The 18,881-nt window shown below is 41.0% G+C and overlaps 1 protein-coding gene across 11 annotated transcripts in view; it reads right to left on the reverse strand.

Annotated features, from left to right (window-relative positions):
- Positions 1 to 405: 405 nt before the first annotated feature.
- Positions 406 to 18,881, reverse strand: part of NUMB (NUMB endocytic adaptor protein) — a 98,663-nt gene continuing 80,187 nt past the window's right edge. For 4 of the 11 annotated variants that reach the window (XM_063331504.1, XM_063331503.1, XM_063331507.1 and 1 more), the window contains 7 exons: positions 13,317 to 13,391; positions 11,262 to 11,402; positions 9,582 to 9,783; positions 7,063 to 7,365; positions 5,087 to 5,236; positions 4,096 to 4,239; positions 406 to 2,375 (listed from right to left, as the gene is read on the reverse strand). In XM_063331504.1, the coding sequence (XP_063187574.1) occupies positions 1,654 to 2,375; positions 4,096 to 4,239; positions 5,087 to 5,236; positions 7,063 to 7,365; positions 9,582 to 9,783; positions 11,262 to 11,402; positions 13,317 to 13,391 (1,737 nt within the window). In that variant the 3' untranslated portion in view covers positions 406 to 1,653. The remainder of the gene's footprint in view (positions 2,376 to 4,095; positions 4,240 to 5,086; positions 5,237 to 7,062; positions 7,366 to 9,581; positions 9,784 to 11,261; positions 11,403 to 13,316; positions 13,392 to 18,881) is intronic. The other 7 variants (XM_063331510.1, XM_063331512.1, XM_063331513.1 and 4 more) reach the window with 3 other exon arrangements.

The raw sequence follows: 18,881 nt of genomic DNA on the forward strand, positions 1-18,881 counted from the left end.
GTACCAACTTACTGGGGGAACAGAAAAGGAGTGAAAATACACCGTCTTCTCATGTGTACTACTTTTAGCAGCAGGGGCCATAAAACCAAAGTGAGTTTTCCTTTTTGAATGTTAGTGTCTTCATATTTGTCGCTATGTAAATACTCAGTGGTAGAAATTACAGTGATGCAAACCCGGAATCTGATGTTTTTCAGTAAAGCCCTCCATTTCAGAGCTTTAATTAGTTATGGGTCACAAGGATATTTGCAAGTCTTGAAGTTCAAGGTAATCTAACACAGGGCACGAAACGAGAGGTGTTAAGATGCCATTACTAAGCTTCTAGCTTGGGCTAATAACAGAGATAGCCAGAAGGGCAAATGCTGAAAACTGAAGCGGGGTGGGGGGGAATTAAGCTTTCGCAGACAGTGCTTCTACCACCAACATTTATTTCTGTTAAAGCAGATTATAAATCATCAGTACAAATATATATAACTTACATTTGCTTGTAAGGCCAAAGTTTAAAAGTAAAGTTAAAATGAGATGGTTTTCACAAGTCACCAGAGGCAGAACCTGGACCAGCTGCAGCCTTAACCACAAGGTTTCACAAATTGGTGGAAAAAAAAAATAAAAACAAAGTTAAAAAACTCTAAGAGCTATTGACAGACAAACATAAAATGGTTTCCCAGGTAGGCCCAGGATGTAGATATGATTACAGTAAAGTTGTCACAGTAGTGTTAGAACCAATAGATTAAGACAAAGAAACTGCAGCAATACATGAAAGGAAAAAAACCCCATACTATATATAATAAGTAGCTTGATTTCAATAAAAAACAGTAAATTTTCCCCATGGTTTTCAAACCATGACAATACTGTTCTTTAATTTTCTTTATTTAAAACTACGATATAATGACTTACTGGTTGTGATTGTTGTTGCAATATGCTACTTACAATGAACAGATACAAGAACAAGCTAGAGCCCCCTTTTCCACCCCCCCAATATTACTTACAATAAGAATCAGAGATAAATCAATCTTATGTACAATTTCTTACATCCAACCCCCTTTTTTTAACCTTTGGCAAGATTACTTACAACTCATACAGCTTTTAATATCCAACTATTTAAAATATTCTAAATGCATAAAAATAAAGATTTTGGCTTTACTTTATTCTTTACATATAGTATTCACTTTGTTACTCAAAATGGAAGCTCAACTTTTTCCACAAACCTAGCTTTTGCTAAGCAGGTGACAATCTCCCACCCACAGCCACCCCCCCACCCCACCCCAATTTTTTTTCCCTGAGGGGGAATGTCCAGGACTCGAAGGGCATCAGAAGGACACAGGTACAAAAATCTGCCTTCCTTTCTGTGAGATAATTGGTGTTTCTGCAGAACAGACTTCGGGACTGGGTGCCTTTCTTTGCTCTGTTTGACTTCCAGCTTTCCAAGTGAGGAGGGAACGCAGACTGGGGCGGCTCCGGGACTCCTTTTAAGAACCGCACGTTAAATTCTCTGTCTGTTTATATCCCTCCCCGTAATTGCTCCCTCTTTCTAACTCTTTTTCATTTGAAGGGACCTTTGGGATTATCAAAGCAAACTGATCAGAAACAGTCCCCTCTGCTCCCTTTATCCCTCTTATTCTAATGTACAATTTATCCACCCCCCCATAGGGCTGCTTAAAGTTCAATCTCAAATGTCTTCTGTAAATCACTTGAGAAGGGGTTAGTTGGAGAGGGATTAGTGCGCTGCTTTGCCTTGCTCTCCAGCGCTGCCCACTGTGCTTCAAATGGGTCTACCTGCGGAGCAGCGGCGGGAGGCTGCGAATGCTTGTCCTCTGCAGCCCATTTGCCACTGTCGACTCCGTTGAAGGCTGCCGAGCCGTTGTGCTGCGCGGGTGGGTGGAAGAAAGGGCTGGTGGTAGCACTGTTGCTTTCGTACTGAGGGAACGTCTGCTGTTTGACAAGACTGGGTGACTGATGGGGATGGGCTGCTGGAGTGTGGCTTGCAGTACCAAAGACGTTGGCTACCATCTGGGAAGGTGTGATCCCAACCACAGGTACGCTTGGGGCTGCATAGGTCACCCCGTTTGCTACAGCATAGGGCTGAGCCGGAATAAACGCTGGCTGCATGGGTGGTACCACCCCCACCGGCACAGGCTGGGGCGCAATGAAGGTGCTGACTGGGAAGGCTGGCGCTGACTGGGAAGCTGCTGAAGGAGGCTGTAGTAGCGGCTGTGGGGCTGGGGCTGGGGCTGGGGTTGGGGTTGGCTGCTGTTGGGCTCTGACAGTCTTTGAGACCTCTTCCAACCAGCGGTCTGCCTCGGAGGGAGTACGTCTGTGATTTCCTTGGAAGAGACTTGGCGAGGCCGCACCTGAGGAGGTGCTGCTCCATTCAGTGCCTGGGAAGGAAAGCATGGGCAAGTCATTAACGTTTCCAATCTTCTTCACCCTTCTATCAGTTAGAAAGGCTGGAGGATGTACACAAGAACAGACGCCTCCACAGTTGAAAGGACTGCCACCAACACTGGAAGCATCTTTAATGCATCCACTGTACTGTCCTCTTATAGTAAGACATTGGTCAAGAGGAAATAGAGAAGAGTTTCTTCGTTAAAATGCAAAATTATTTTTTTTTTCTTCATAGCAGATATCTGAGAGTTTAGGGCACGCAGGAGAGATGCCGCCTGCACTCATAACTTAGTGGCAATGATCTAGTGCATAACCACTAATTCCTCTAACTGGGGAGTATTGGTTTCTGAACGTACAGCTCAGGACTGGTGGACTGCCAGAACACAAAGCTATAAAGAAACCGGTTTTATGACTCGTTTGCTCTGTTTCCTAAATTAAGGCTTTACCCACTAAAGGACAGTAATGTAACGGTACTGGGAGTTCATTTTTCTGTCCCATACCCACTGAAGTGTGAGTACTCCCTATGATATACATGCACATTTAAGGCAATACATCTAATCAAATTACTATATATGTAAACTGTACTTACTATGACGCCTTTACGTTTTTCCTCCATCTCCACTCACTCCTCCCTTACTCTTTTCATATATAACTCAGGCTGTTAAACTCGCAAATTCTTTCGCAATATTCAACACAGCATTTTAGACTTTTCTTCTATAAAACCAGCTCTGATTTTAACTCAATTATCTTCAATGATTGATTAAAAAAAAAAATATTAAAAAAAATCACCATCATTTCCATTCCTCCCACAGTTTCAGAACTATTTCCCACCAGCTGAATTCTGGTTTTCCTTCTCCCTACAGTTTTCCCTCCCTTAGGGCCTTGCCTGGTTTCCAATGTGATGAGAAAAGCAACCGGGAATGCTGGAGATGCCTCTGCAATCCACGTGTTATTTGGTGTTTTAGAGACGTGGAAAATCATTACTGCTCAATAGTCTTCATTCAGCCTGATCTAATTAAACGCCATCCAAAGATCAGTTTACTGTTGTTTTCCCAGTGGGAACTGTTGGAGTCAGAGCTCAGGGGCTCTCTCTTATGGGGGAAGACTTACTGAAAATGGATCTAGTACTCTTACGAGGCCAAGCAGCACCTACTATTTCCCTAGCAAAATTTACCTTTTAGAGTTGAGCTTATACCAGGAAATGATGTTAGTTTGCTTGTAGCCTTCTAGCATACATGTACCACATGGGTGACAGCCATTTAAAGTACTACCTTACGTTGTATGTAACTATAGACAAGGATGTGAGGCACAGACTAAACTTATTACACAGAAGAAATGAACCTCGAAAGCCTTTAAGCGACCAACTTACTCTCTCCTTACGTACGTTAGTGGGAAGAACACACAAAAATTATTTTAGGTACACATACAGATTCTTTGCCCTTCATCCCCAAACACACACTATTTCATTACTTCCTTTTTAAGCACTGTATTTTCTAAGATGCTGCCAAAATAAGAATCAGTCCAGCTTATAGACCCAGAACCCATGAGTTCATCGCTTCCCTCCATCCACTTGTGCAAAAGGCTACTACTTCCGGCTTTTGTTACCGTTCCTTCCACTTGCCATTAAGTGGCACTGACAATTGTCTCAAGGGCTCAATTAGGCTTTTGATCCAAGTTCTCATAGCAGTGCACCGGATCCACTTCCAATCTTACCAGCGACCATGGCTGCAGCTCCAGTATTAGCAGCAGGAGCATAAGCCCAAGGATTGGTTTCCCGAACTGGCATAGCTGTGGACACTACAGCAGCTTGGGATGGTTTAGCAGCAAGCACACAGAAGGCAGAGGCAGTGCCATTAACTAAAATGGGAGCAGACAACATCAGTGCGATTAATTCATGCAAGGCATGCACGTGACGGGAATATTAGTGGGCCATGTCATACCTACCAACAGACAACAATTTTAGACACTTCCACATGACAGCAGTTGGTGTAAATTAGCCGAATGGGACTGACAGTTGATAAAGCCAGTAAATTCCATTTCACCAAGCCAACGCATGTTAACAGAATTGTGGGATGGTGGATTTTTATGTATTTGATGAGCTCTTGAGTTCTGATGACTGACGGAAGTTAAATTTGTTTTTACAGAGAAGAGAGATGGCTCACCAGAAGTTACTGTATGATTAATTTTAGATTCGAAAGAACAGATTTTTGATGTAAAGTAGCTATAACTACATTTAACAAGGAGAGGTTCTTCTTTCACACAACTGGTACAAAAGCCTATCAGGGAAATGAAGATTAGAGGCTGCTATGAGTTTTATAGTTGGCATCTTTCCACAACTTATCTAAGAGTTTGTGTGAAAAATAGTAATCATGTGGTGGCACAAAATCTCTTCCCTCGTGGGATGTGGTTCCTGTGACACACACTCGTTAAGGTTTTTGCAGCTCAGGAGAATGTTAAAATAGCCGTCATCTCAAAGCCAGTCCCTTTTACAGTAACTATCGTGTGGCAGGTGCATGAACTTTTTGTTAAAAACAAAAAACACAGAAAAACTAAACAGACGAGATGAATAAAGCAGGATGCATTCCCCCAGAATACTGATAACAGGACTTGCACAAGACATTAAGACCATGTGTTACGGGAAAGGAACATTCTGTGCATTCAAGCCTCATCCAGCACGACCACGGCACGCAAAGAAATCACAAACCTTGAAAGGCAGGAGACTGTGGTGCGACTACTGTCACTGGTTTTGTCATGGGGGCCGAAGAGAAAGGATCTTCTGACGGCGTGCTGAAAGCACTGGTGATTTGAGAGCACAGAGCACTAATGCTGTCCGTTTCCCCTTCTACCTCAGGGACTAAAATGTAAACAAAATTCATTAAATTGGAAGTTTAAAGGATATAGAAACAATTTACAAACACCGACGTAAAACTGAAATATAATCAGTTCCCTAATGTCCTAGATGTTCCTGCTACTGATTTGCATGACAGCTTTTTTTAAAATCTGTGTGGAAGACCTGACCTGAAATAGAACACCACATTAGTGTATTTTGTGACTAAGTCAAGAGGGTAAGGAGATCAGCGTTCCAGATTTAAAGTCGGTTATTACTGCTTCTCTGTGTTAATGTAAGAGGATGTTCATTTCAGAAAATAAAAGGGTTTTCTATAGCTTTAGTAGAGATCTAAATCTTTCAGTATTAAAGTGCTAAACATATCACGGATTTGGCACTCAGATTTGGCACTCTGTGAAATGAAAATACTTATGATAGATTTAAGTGTTCCAACAACATACTTCCCCAGTAACTAGTTGAAGCTGAAACGTGCTGACAGCAATGTACAGTGGCAAGTTAGGTCTAGAGTTAGAATGTTGACTGCTCCAGTTCAGCGGTAGCTGAAATCCCTAGCTCCTGTGGTAGAGTTATGAAAGGCAAAAGCTGACTGCTCAAATAAAACGGACGTTCAGTTTTAAACCAAGTATCAGCATAATGTGCATAAAGTAACATCTGGAGCAAAACTGCCATCTTACCAGATGTTCTCATTAGTAATAATTGCACTGCTTCTCAAAAGTACTGATCATCAGTCCTTCATTGCACAGAACTGACACGAGCAAGCATAATTAAGCACAAATAGTACAAAAACCATAAGATGTCAGAACACGACATGCACCGTATCTACAGTTCAGGGGAAGGCATGCCCAAAAATTGATTCTTCGAGGGATATTCCAACACAGGGCATGTGGTGTGACAGTAAGCAGCACTGGCAGCGGCATACATGGGAACATGCATCAGAAACGTTCTGAATCATGAAACACAGACTGTAGTGTGCTCAGTGAGCATCACCAGCGAGCATCACCAGTAAGCAGTGCACTGCTACTATAAAACCAATAAACTCAGTGCTGGTCTTAAAGTACAGGTCACCAAATAAGGACTATAAGAGAAGCCAGGCTAGGTATTTTTGTCGGTGTTGCCTTTGCCACAGTAATTCTTGCTTCAAAGCTTAGAAGCCTAAAACTAGCTCTGTTGCCAAGTGAGAGTACAGCTGGCCTGCAGGATAACCTAGCTAAGGGGATTCTAGGACATTATGCAAGGTACTGAGCACCCCGGGTGTTTATGTTGGGATGACTCTAGAAAAGCCCACTACCGTCATCTAAAAACTGTACCACGCATTACTGATACAGCCAGCTGTACCGCCTAAACAGTAAAGTTTCTTTTAATGCAAGGTGGAAAGCCATTTCATTGCTCTCAAAAAGAGGACTTCCCACAGGCAGAAGGACAGACTGCCGAAAAGCATCACACGATCCCACGACAAGCAGTTAAGGCCTTGAAGGGATTTGTCTCTCCAGATGCCCTGGCATTAAGTGGAGGAACTGGTTCGGTGACTCAGAGGGAAGAGCCAGCACCTACTACTTCACCGACACCCATTCCTGGAGCGCTGCAAGCTGTGCTCCAACATTTCAGACAGAGATTAGAACTGTTGGCTTCTGCATGTCAGTACTGCATTTGAAATTCTTGCCTACTCCCAAAGCAGAATTTTTCTGGCATGGTGCTGTTTGCTCACAAGAAGAGATCCACATGAGGTAGGAAGAAGGATTTACTAGAAAACAAGGAGTTATTTGAAGCCACAGAGAAGGAAAGGAGGAAGAGACAATTTAAGGTAATGTTTCACTGCAACCATTTGGTTTTACCTGAGTTTTTCATGGGGAAATCGGTCTTCCTTTGCACTGTTGAAGGCAGCTCATTTATTCGCAAAGACAACTGGCGTTTAAAAGGAGACATCTTTTGGCTAAGGGCAGGGAAGCCCCTGAAAGACCCTTGCCTGGCAAGCTGTTCTATAGGGGCATGCCTCCGTGGAATAGCGTGGGGATTGCTCATTTCTTTATCCAGAGAGGCAGCAACTTCAGCAGTAGGAGAGGTTGGTGAGCCAGAAGAGGGGGCAGTATTGTTTGGTGCAGCACCTGGTGCTACTGTTTTCACTTCTGTTTCAACTGCTGGAGGAAATACGGTGAGGTTAGAAAAGTAAAGCAAAGTAGTGTTCAACTGCCTGCCCCTACTCCCACTTGTTTTGAAAAGAGAAATGGCAGGAATTTACATAAATAGTATTCTTCCAAAAGAATTTCTAGTATCACAGTAGAAGAATCATTTCTTCTTCTTCGTCCTCACCATGTCACTTTACGTACATCCAAAGCAAAATTTACAAGGCTAGTCACTTCATAAAAAATGATAGCCTTATAAACGTATTCTTTCTAGCTACTCCCGAGACCCCAGCTCTAGAAATACTTGCAATTCATTTACGATTAGGACCAAAAAGCGTATTGAGACCTTTACTTTCCCTCACAAAAAACTGTGGCCAAAATATTACCACAGACTGTATTTTAAAGTTACTTAGGGCGGCACAGCTCAGCAGCAGCAGGGAACAGAACCCAGCTCTAGGACCTTCTTTTAAAAGCCACCCTCCCGCCCCCGCAGAATCAGCAGCAGCAGCCAAACACACTGCACAAGCTTCAGCGGGCCAAAGGCAGCAACAGCAGCAGCACTCAACAGGTTACGCTGCGTTCAGTGCTCAGGCTGCAGCTCCCCAGCTCCTCCGGGAAACACATTATGGACAGATGGAAGCGCGCTGCAAGGCAGACCCAGCCTCTGAGCTGACAGGCCTTGCTAACGCCAGCCACGTCTAGTGACTTCCTGTGTCACTTCTTTAACTGAACCGAGCTGTCACGTTACCACCCAGTCACTAGTTAGTTGCGCTGGAAGCTCCTCCGACTTAAAGTCAGCTGCTTCCTTTGGGAGGGTTCTGCATAGCACCACAATGCTTCTGTCACCCAGGCCTAACGGCAGAAATGTAGGATGAAGCCTAGTGTAAATCATGACACCTATGATTAGAATAGCAACAGGGATTTCTCCATCTCTAGGAAAACTCTCTCCCTCTTATCAAGGGAGTTGGCTCTGGGGGCAATAAACACAGGTCATCACCACAGCAGGAGAAGGGGAAACCTCAACACCCACGTGAACTCTTATTTTACCTATATTGCTTTCCAAACGTTTCAGGAGAAACAACGACTTTTTTTGTTGGCACATCAACAGAATAACTAGAAGTCTGGTACGAGAGGAGTCACGCTAGAGATTTCTGAGGAGCTGGAATGGTAGGAGGAACTAATTACGTTGTCTTGCAAGCTTCAGTACCCATGAGTTGCAGCTGCTCGTTCAAGTGAAACTTTTCTAATCAGTCTTTCTTGGAAAGGATTTCACACACCTTCATTGAGTCAAGACTTTGACTCATGCCCTCAAGTAACAAAGGCCTTGTGTTTAAGCTTCATTTAGCACATTCTAAAACTAACGTATGGGAACAAGCAGATGGATGATGAAAACGAAGATTAAAGTTTTGCAATCGAGTGGCGGCATAAAACTTGCTGCGGAACCCTCTGAAACAAAAGTTCCACTCCACTGTAAAGGGGGCTATGAACAATATTTATAATACTTATTTTTTGTTAGCTGTAGAACTCCACTACTTGTAATAAACTTGGGTAAGAAGCTCTACTTTCGCTTGAATTTCAGAATGCTTTAAATGACGTTTTAAATGGCTAAGAAGTAAAAACTAACTCCTCTCAAATCAGTTACTAGTTTTGAATGTAATTAACAGTGCAACAGTCATGTGTTTTATGGGGAGGGAGTTGCTGGTTGGTTTTTTTAGAAAGCACACTGATGGATCTGTTCTTCCCTCATGCAATATAACTCTATGCATACACTTTGTAACCTGCCTTAAAAATAAAAATACATAATTTTCTAAGAAAAATGCATATAATTTTCTGTTCATTTACCATAAGCGTTAGACTACAAAAAGGATTACTTCATGTTTGCCGAACTTGTTATATTTTTATAACATTTTTCTAATAAGGCCTTTTAGTACGGTACACCTACAGTGTTCTCTGCCATAAAGCAGGCTGACAACACAAAGCAGGAGCAGCTTTTGCATATGAAGCCACTTGTACTTTTTCTAGAGGAGATTTGGGAAAGTGCGCTATGAGTGAATCTGGGAGCATTTTTCATCTTGTGAAGTGACAAGCATCGGGGAATATGATTTGTACATAATCAGGTTCAAGAGAGGGAATGTGGCCAAGACGTTAAGCCTCAATCCCTGCAGGGGCTCCAATTCACCTTCGTGCTGGTTTTGCTCACTCTGGATGATTGTGTAAGTCGCACCCCGTACCTTTAGCATCCGGCATCTGTCTCATAATTTCCTCTCTCTCTGCTTGCTCAGTAGCTGTAGTGACCCTGAATGACCCCTCTCTAGTGAATGTGGTTCTGCTGGCATCAAAGGTGGCAGTCACTCCGCACTCCTTCTCTCGCTTCTGCTTTCGCTCCAGGCATGCTGCAAATGCACAGCCCACGGCATGACTCAACCTTTCCCCCTGTACAAGACAACATTGCGTCATACAGTAACTGGAACGGAAACATACATGTGCTTCGAGCATTGCAAAGTCATAACCTGCCTTTACAAGAGGGATCTAATTGAGGCATTAGAGAGAACTACTGTAATTGGCCACCTTTTGTATGGCTCTAAAATTAAACCCGGCGTATAAAGACCGCCAACAAATAATGCACAAGCAGTGCTCAACAAGGCCACCCAGAAATGAAAGAGATTGCTGGATATCTGTTTAGTTCAACTGCTACTAAGATGCGAGTGTGATAACGTGCCTGCACGGATCCCTTGCCTCTGGATACAGTTGTGCACAAAGAAACGCTTGTGAAGATATCTTAAGCAGGTGTAAGTCCTGAAGGACAGATAAGTGCTATTCTCAGATGGAGAAAGTTTACAGAGGGCTCAGGGAGACACTACGGTTGGGCGCAAGTGTGAAAATTAGAAATGCAATGGTGATTACTTACACCTCTTAATGGCCCTGACCAACTGCCCATGTTAGTATTAAGAGTGCCTTCTGAAAAGCACTTCCATTATTAACCAGTGAGGTCAAAAGGATCCACTGTCTGCAATAAGGAAAGGGAATTCAAGTCGGAGGAAGTCCAGCAATCCAGCTGATACGGCGGCTACAGCTGAGTCAGAAGTGCTACTACTACCAGCAGCTCAACTCATCGATTATAATCAATAAGTGAATTCACAGAGGAAAATAGAAACGCTCCAGCTCTAACATAGTTTTAACTGGGAATTTCTCTTTAAAGAAAAATGATAAATTGTCAAGTACAATTGCCCTGAACATGCAGCTCTGTGGAGCTCACGCAATGAATTTGCATGAGGTTTCAAGTGCTTTGTGTAATATGGGTGGGATTCAACACAAAGCAGAAAGAGGAAAAAGGCCAGATGAGGGAGTTAAATAACTTAAGTCTACACAGCAGGAGACTGATAGAAGTAACTTACTTTCAAACCTTCTACTGGAAAAATCTCTATCATTTAGAAGCAAACAGGATGCTAATTTAATTCAGTTTAACTTCATCTCTTAACATTCAGATGACTTTCCATTCAAGATAACATTCGCATACAAGAGGCTGCATTCATAACCACTCTGTATTTACTCACTATGATTTTATCCTGGAAAAACTGTCATTGCTGTTTCAGTTTTTGGCTGTATACATTTTCAGATGAGAATATCTCCTGTCTATTTTTAGAAGAGTAGTTCCCTTCTGCTAGAGATATCTGAGGCTGACTGCATTCCATTTATACACATGCTGGGCACCATTTCTCTCCACAAGATGACACCACAGAGGGATGGCAAATAATTCAGATATAAAGAATTAGAACTAAAATAATTTGCAAGGACTAACTAATATTTTAGCTGAAGTCAAAACATATTGCAGTGTTCTAGGTAGTTAATTTTTCCAATCATAACTTCCAGCTAGAAGCTGGAAGAGCTGGATACCACCATATTAAACTTACCGTGTCCTTTACAGCCATAAAGCAGTGGCATATCCAGCGTCTCGTCGTGCCATCTCGACAGATGTATGAGAATGCCCGGTCAAAGTTCCTGTCTGGTGCGCAGAAAGAAACCTTCTCTATTGTCTGATCAACTATAAGATCCTAGAGGGAAAAAAATCCCCGCCCCCCACAATAAAAGAAGCGTGAGGAAATACAGAGAAACACTTGAACAAGTCATTTTCAGCGTTAACTGCAAGAAGACAAGTTACAATAAAAAGAGGGTAACCTCATGTGGCTACAATGATCTGTCAATGAATTCACCATTCAGAATCTATTCCCAGTATGAAACAAAGAGGACAGATGACATTTTCCACCAGCCACCTTTGGAAGAAGCGTGCCAAGGCACCACTTAAGAATCTAGGAGGACAAACAATTCCTAAGATCTCTCCTCTAGACTATGGAGCTCACATTTTTGTTTTATTTTATGTTTACAGCAGCTCCGGTAGTCTTGCAATCAAAAAAAAAAATAAAAATCTTTACTGTGGTTAAAACACAATGCTGAAACTTATGGGAATGGTCTGCAAGTGTGGAAAGGTCTAAGCAGCTGCCACCCAAAAAGCAAAAGCTGATCTGCAATTAGCCAAGAGGGATGCAATGGAAAAGCACCAGCAGCACTGGTAGTACCACACAGCCCTGATTTGTTCCCACAGATTGATGGGAGAAGTGTTTCTAAAAAGGAAACAATATAATTTAACAACTATGCTATCGTCATTAAAAATTATTTTTTCAATATTTTTTTCAAAATCGTTCCTTTTAGTTAGTGGTTAGTACTTGGCACCTGTGCTAATGTAATCAACCACCAGGAGGCAATAGCATATTCTCTTTTTAAGCCCTGTGCTTTTAATTTCCTCCAGGGTCTGCACAATTTATTAAAATTCAGTTTTAAAAGATTAGATATATGCAGTAACATTTCTAAAAATAATACATGTACTGTTATTTTTAAGTGAGGCAATCAGTAGACTGAATTCAACTACCTAAGTACGTTTGTATTAGAAACTGAATTCTTAAGAGGCGGTAACTTTAGCGCTCAAGAACGACACAGTAAGCGCAGCCCTAGAGAAGCCCAGCCATAGAGCAGGTATGTGACTGGCAGCTGACCACAGGAGGATACGAATTATCTCTACCTGCTTCTCAGTGCTGGCTTGCAGAAATCATCTTTTAGGTTGACAAAGGGTTAAACGACATGAATATAAAACAAATTATTTTCAGACTAATGGCAGTAAAAAATGTTCCAGTAGCCAGGCCATCTTTTAAAATCCTAGTACACTTATAGAGGCAAGTCTAAAGCTCTTATTTCTAATTGCCCACATCTAGATAAAAGCAAGAGTCATTTGCTATTACACAGGCATCTTGGTGGTACATACTGTGCTATTTCCCAATTAAAAAAAAAATATATATACTTAAAACAATCCAGAAGCACGCTGCGAATACATTAGTCTTCCACTTCAGAACGACAGCTTAGATACTAGAATTAGAAATTATCATATTTGATACTCGGTTACTATTTAGCTTGAGTCTGAAGGCACAATCCCTCTCTATTTCATTTACTATGCTCGTTACATTTTTGGAAACTAGTTCTTGTTCATTCAGACCCACTCTGGGCTTTGGATGCACTGAAAATTATATTGATTAACGTGAGGTTGCTCACGTATTACTATGGCAGCCTCCTGCAGCGGTGCAGAACAAAGCCAAGGGACTCTCCTAGTTCAATATCAACAGAGCTTATCAGGATAAAAAACGGTTCATCTGGTAAATGCAACAAAAAATAGCCCAAGCTTTTGCTACCTGCCGCATTTTATGAAACATGTCTTGAGAGTAGTGTGGAATTAACTGGGGAAAAAAAATTAGCAGGCATACATATGTTTACAAAGCAAGGAATGATTAAACTAACCAGACACTTCAGTCTTCCTTTCAAATACCAACATTTGCAGTAACATAAAGATTGGTGTCCATTTAAAGTTATAGCACATACGTTATTATAGAAAGATTAAAAACTTTTGTCCAGGGAAATCTAACCTTTGTTTTCTCATCTACAACTCTGAGTCCATCCGCCGAAACCCACAGGACTGCTTTAACGGCTTTCTTCCCAGACTTTCAGAAAAAGAAAAAAAAAAGAAAAAAAAACAAAAACAGTTTTATGCCAACAGCATCAGACTGCCACCCGCTTCCCCTTTCCAAGAACCATAACAGTAAGTGTAGATGAAGTCCACGGTCAGTAGGGTGCCCAAAGCCAGATACTCAATCCAAGTTGCAAAACATTCAGAGAACCAAGCCAAAGCCAGTATTCCAGAAACAGCACGTTGTGGGGATGGGGAGAGGGCAAAGGACGGGTGGAGGCAAAAACAGGGTGTACGTCCACTGACAGTAAAGAATTCAAGACCGACCAAGTGGGTGAAGAATTCCACTAAAGAGTAAGAAAAACACTAATTCATAAGGAGTTACACCACAGGTAGCTTCTTGAGCACAAGTTTAAACATAGGAAAATTCTTACCTGGTATTTCCACCAGCCCTACCCTCTGCCCCAATAGTCGCATGGCAGAATCATGGCATCACCTTAAACCGGTGTCAAAAGCACCCAAAAATCATCAGTTGCTGTGTTATGAGCTTAATGCTAAGATCAATCATCCAAAACATGTTTCACTAATTTATTAAGAGCTAAATGTCACATCTTGGAAGAGAAGTGGAAAAATACGATTTCTTAACCATTTGGCGTGTATCTTGAGAAAGCAATGGTGCGTGGCAGGCTGACGCAGCGGAGGAGCTGTCTGGCTTTTATCCAAGATCTGACTGTGGGAACTTTCAGCTGCCACAAGCGGAGGGTAAGTAAAAGTGGGAAACACAGGAAGTCTTCAGGAGCCATTTAAACTACAGATTCTTTCTAGACTGTTTACTTTTTGAGGGAAAGTTACAGAAAACACTATAAACACTCGACACAATATTCTCCTGAAACCAATTAATTGAACATAAAATAGGTACAAGATGTCAACGTAATTTCACTGGTTGTTACAGAGAAATACTACTAGCAAAATAATTTATTTTTTTAATGTGTTACTTTAATTCACAAGGCTCATACTTTAAGCCAGCTAATAAACTATTCTCCCTATAACTTTTTTTGAAGCACTGGGTTTACATAGTTTGTGGCTGCTAATGGCACCCGCCACAGACCGCTGCGGGGAATGAAGAGAGCAACAACAACAACAAAAGATGAAGGGGTATCAGCTAATGGCTTCATGCAAGAATTGCAATTATTTTATTTTTTTTAATAGTTCATTGCGGATGTATATAATTTATATTTATATGGCAAGTAATGGAGCAGGCACACATTCTGGCATAAGCTACCAAGTCTGCAACATCAATTTTAATGCTGTAAGGATGAAATATCTTGGAGTGAAAAGTCTCCTGCTACATCACATCGGTTTCATTCTCAGAGAAAGCAGTAACTGTGAAGAAAACAGGCCTGGCAGGACTTCTGTTTGTTTTTGGGAAGGAACTATCTGTCCCAATTTCGGAAGCAGCAATGACAACCCGAGCATTTTCAAAAAGCTTGGTGAGAACAGAGAACGGTACTGACTTGTACGGAAGAGTGATTAAAAGAGAAAAGAGAGAAAATAAGCACAGCATGAAAGCAAGCTATGGAGAGTTGCCCACTGAAGCAAGTTTCTAAATGTCCATCAGCCTGCTGGATACCCCAGAGAAAGTTTAAAGTAAAACTGTCAGATTCTGGAATTCCTTAATGGAAAGAGTATAATTCACAAAGGAAGACGTAATTAAATTTACCATCATTTGTGTTTTTATATATATATATTTTTATATATATATATATATATATATTGCAGCATGTAAAAGTCACTTCTAAGTTTTGGTGTTAAAAGGCAGTAAATACTGATAGCCACAAAATATAGTCTATATTTTCAATGCTCAGACAGCTTCCATAGCATAAAAGTCCCTATTAAACCCAAAAGCAAGTGGTTTGTAGAGCTTTGTCTCCTTGAACTGTTTTTAAAAGGAGTACCAGTTACTTCTAAGCTGTTAATAGTTCTAAAATCTCTATTCCAAGCAAATACAAACAATTAAGTGAAGACAATGCCTGCAGGTAACTGTTTGGTTTAGATTATCAGCATTAGAAACTGAGATACATGTCTTTCCCCAACAAACAGTAAAAACCTTGTTTCTGCAGAAAGAGTGAATGGTTCCTGAAGTTTGTATTAAACAAGTCAAGTTTAACTGAGCTGGGTACTTCATAGAGCAGTACTGATCTTCAGCAGAGCTACTCCTCACCTGCTATTTTACCAAATGAGGATTTAGAAATAGCTAAGACATGGAACTTCATGTTTCTCAGAATAAAATGAAAAGCCTAAAGGGCTGTCTAAGTCCTCCTCTCCCACTGGAAACATAAGGTTCCTCATGCAAGATAACCAAACACGGGTTTGCTACACTAAGAAAAACAGAAAACACACTTTTATCTCCCAATTCCTTCTTCTAAATTTATGGTGCGTGCAGTGCTTAGAAGGGGTAAGTCCTTGCAGTCTATATCCCAAACCCACAGCTACTACTGTTGGGCAACGTATGATTTTACTGAATCGTCAGCTTAGCTGTGTCTGCAAGTGATGTATATGAACATACTTCTCCAATCAGTTTATATTGGCTATACAAATCAAAGTACTACTCTGTAATGGGTGGGATATTGCCACGTATATTGTGATTAGAAAGTAGAGATGAGCGTTTGCACTCCTGGCACCCACTGGACAAAGATCAGACCAGAAGCAAGATACTGCATGGGAAGTGACCTCCAATGCAGGAACGCTGAAAGGTTTAGGTGACTCCAAACAAATGTACAAATGTATTTAAAGCAAATGGTCAATATCTACTGGAACAGTGTGGTCTTAAATGTTGCTACCAAGGGACTCATCTAGACATCCGTATCAGTAGCTTGTCTTCATATTCAAGAGCTTTTGGATGACAGGACTGCTGGAGGAGCCACGGGTGCCACCGACTCCCAGGAGCCTGATCTGTCAGTGCTGAGTCAGCCCCAATAGAAACCTCGCCGCTCAGCACTTCTGAGGAGATCAGGTATCTGCTCCAGTGCGAGATTCGTTACCCGGACTAACTTCGGAGCCCTCAGAGGTCTCCAGGAGGGTGGGTGAGGCATTGGTCTTAACAGACAACAAGGCCCAAAGACAAAGCAGGACCACTGTGTGTTGGGTACAAGGGAAACCTCTCCAACAGAGATGGGCATCCACAAAAACAAAACAAGAAAATAAAATGAAGTGGACTAAATCTGAAATGCGCATTTTCTAATCAACAGTGCAGGTCACAAAAATTTAACTGTTAGAGGCAATAGGAATGTGGAGATCATAAGCAGCTATATTGTAAGCTGGAAAATAAAGTCTTAAGGATACCAGAGCAGAATTAAAAGTTGCCCAATAAGGCATTTTTTTAAACACTTTAAATTGTTTCTAGTCTTTCTGCTTATTTTATTCTGTCCTGGGACTTACAAACAGCTGTAAGATATATCTGGAGCCTAAGGTACATAAAAAGAAAATCTTTCATTTCAGTCACTGCATAAACCATTGCATGATGAGAAATACATGCGCTCGATGGAAGCAAAACATGGGAAAGATCACTGAATCCATACTACTATTCATTACAACAGAAAAGCTTAAGTTTTAAAATATGAAGAGCTGCCTAAAAAGACAGTTGATTCAGTTACATTGCATATGCTACATAAAATAAAACTGCAGAAGCCTAACCTGAAGCTATCAACAGACACTAATTTGTACTTAAAGCTGAAAAGAGAGTATTTTCAATACTAAACACTTGAAATCCATCAGTTTTACCTTTTAGGGGAGAAAACATGGGCAGGGAAAGAAGCAAACCTGTCTAGACTGACTATTTGAAAGCTAGTAGGACGTTTTAAGCAGCTCTGCGGTTTGGAATATTATATTAATCCCCATGCAAGGCATCTGTGGAAAAATTATAGATAAGACAGCCAAAAGATATTAGAGTTATTAGTATTTCTCAAATATTAAAAAGAGAACAGCTGTCTTTTTTTTTTTTTGCAGTTTTTCCCCTAGATTTGGCCTATTGTTGCCAGCACTGCCATACTGACACTGTGGGGATATCTTTGGATTTAAGTGCTTTCAATGCTATCTAATATAACTTCACAGGCTGAAGTAGAAGTAGGTGCCTCTTTGGCAAGGTATTATAACAAAAGGCAAAGCAAATCTACAAGGCTGTGGCAAAGTACTGGACTTCATAAAAAAAGCTACTAAGATATAATGGGGAAGCTGGCATATTTAATAGATAACTAAAAAAGTCAAAGACAGATTTTAAGTGCTATGCAAAGCTCTGTCCTTTTACATCTTTACTTCCTTATGTATCCTAAAATAAATTAATATCAGCAAGCAGAAAGAAATCTAACATATCTGATGAGGTTAAGGTGCAGGTTTTTCTATTTGTTTTAAACAAATTGTAAGTAGTAGTTAGCATTTTCGATTGTAAATCAAACAGCTTGTTTTCACTGCATTCTTTGTGGATCCCAGCTCTTAAATTTTGTTCGCCTGTAGGAATGATCTGATTAATCTGACAGATTACCACCTACCTACTGTATTTTGGCCCTTCACTATCACTACACTTTAGATACGCGCTTTCCCAGATCATAGGAAGAAACCTGAATTGGGGAAACAGCTGTCCCTCTGTGACATGCATCACTACCTGAGTGAAAGGTGAAAAAGGTGAAAAAAACAACTTTATTTACTCCCAAGTAATGCCAAAACAAATTTGTGACCAAATATGCTCCAAAAGATTTTTGTATGTATGAAAGTTACAAACCTGTTAGTTTCTATTTGAGCCAAAGTTCATTTTATAAGAAGATACTTCAGAAGCCATATCTTAGATTAACTCTACATGAAAACTAAATTAAAATGTTTTACAGGAATTGTAAATGCAGAGGCAGTGAACAGATGAGAGGCAAGAGAGAGCGCTCTTTCAGAGGTCTACACGCACCACCTTGCAGAGATGTAGACAGCAGGAATAAAACCACCCAGCCGCCAGTACAGTGCATTCTTAATAAGGACAAAGAGTTGCTTCTCTTCCCATCTAAGACACTGTCCTCATGAAAACAAGAACAACAATATAAACAGTAAATTTTTCAGTTCTACAGTTGAGTTGCAATTAGAAAAACATAGTAGGTAAATGCCTAGTCTCATCTTCGTATACTTTTGAAATAGGACTGTGCTCAAAAAAGAAAGGTATAAGAGTCGGTATGTGTAGGGACACTGCTTTCTCCCAGTGCTAACATTTGGGTCAACGTGGTGGTGCCAGGCAGCCGACCATGAAGCACTTACAAGGCACAGACCCCAACTCCTCTAGATGTTTTCCCAGGTGATGTAGGCCCACCCAAGTTTAAGGGTTTAGAAAGGAAAATTCACTTTTTTTTTTTTCCAGGAAGACCAAATCACTTCAGAACACTGGATTTCCGATACAGTCCACGCAGATTTAAGTTTCTGTTTCAGGTTGCTTTTTAGCCGTATTCTTTGTTTGATCAATGTATTTCCAAGTCTGTTTCAGAAGCAAATTATT

The sequence above is a fragment of the Chroicocephalus ridibundus genome, chromosome 4, assembly GCF_963924245.1.
Source record: "Chroicocephalus ridibundus chromosome 4, bChrRid1.1, whole genome shotgun sequence".
Taxonomy (NCBI): Eukaryota; Metazoa; Chordata; class Aves; order Charadriiformes; family Laridae; genus Chroicocephalus; species Chroicocephalus ridibundus.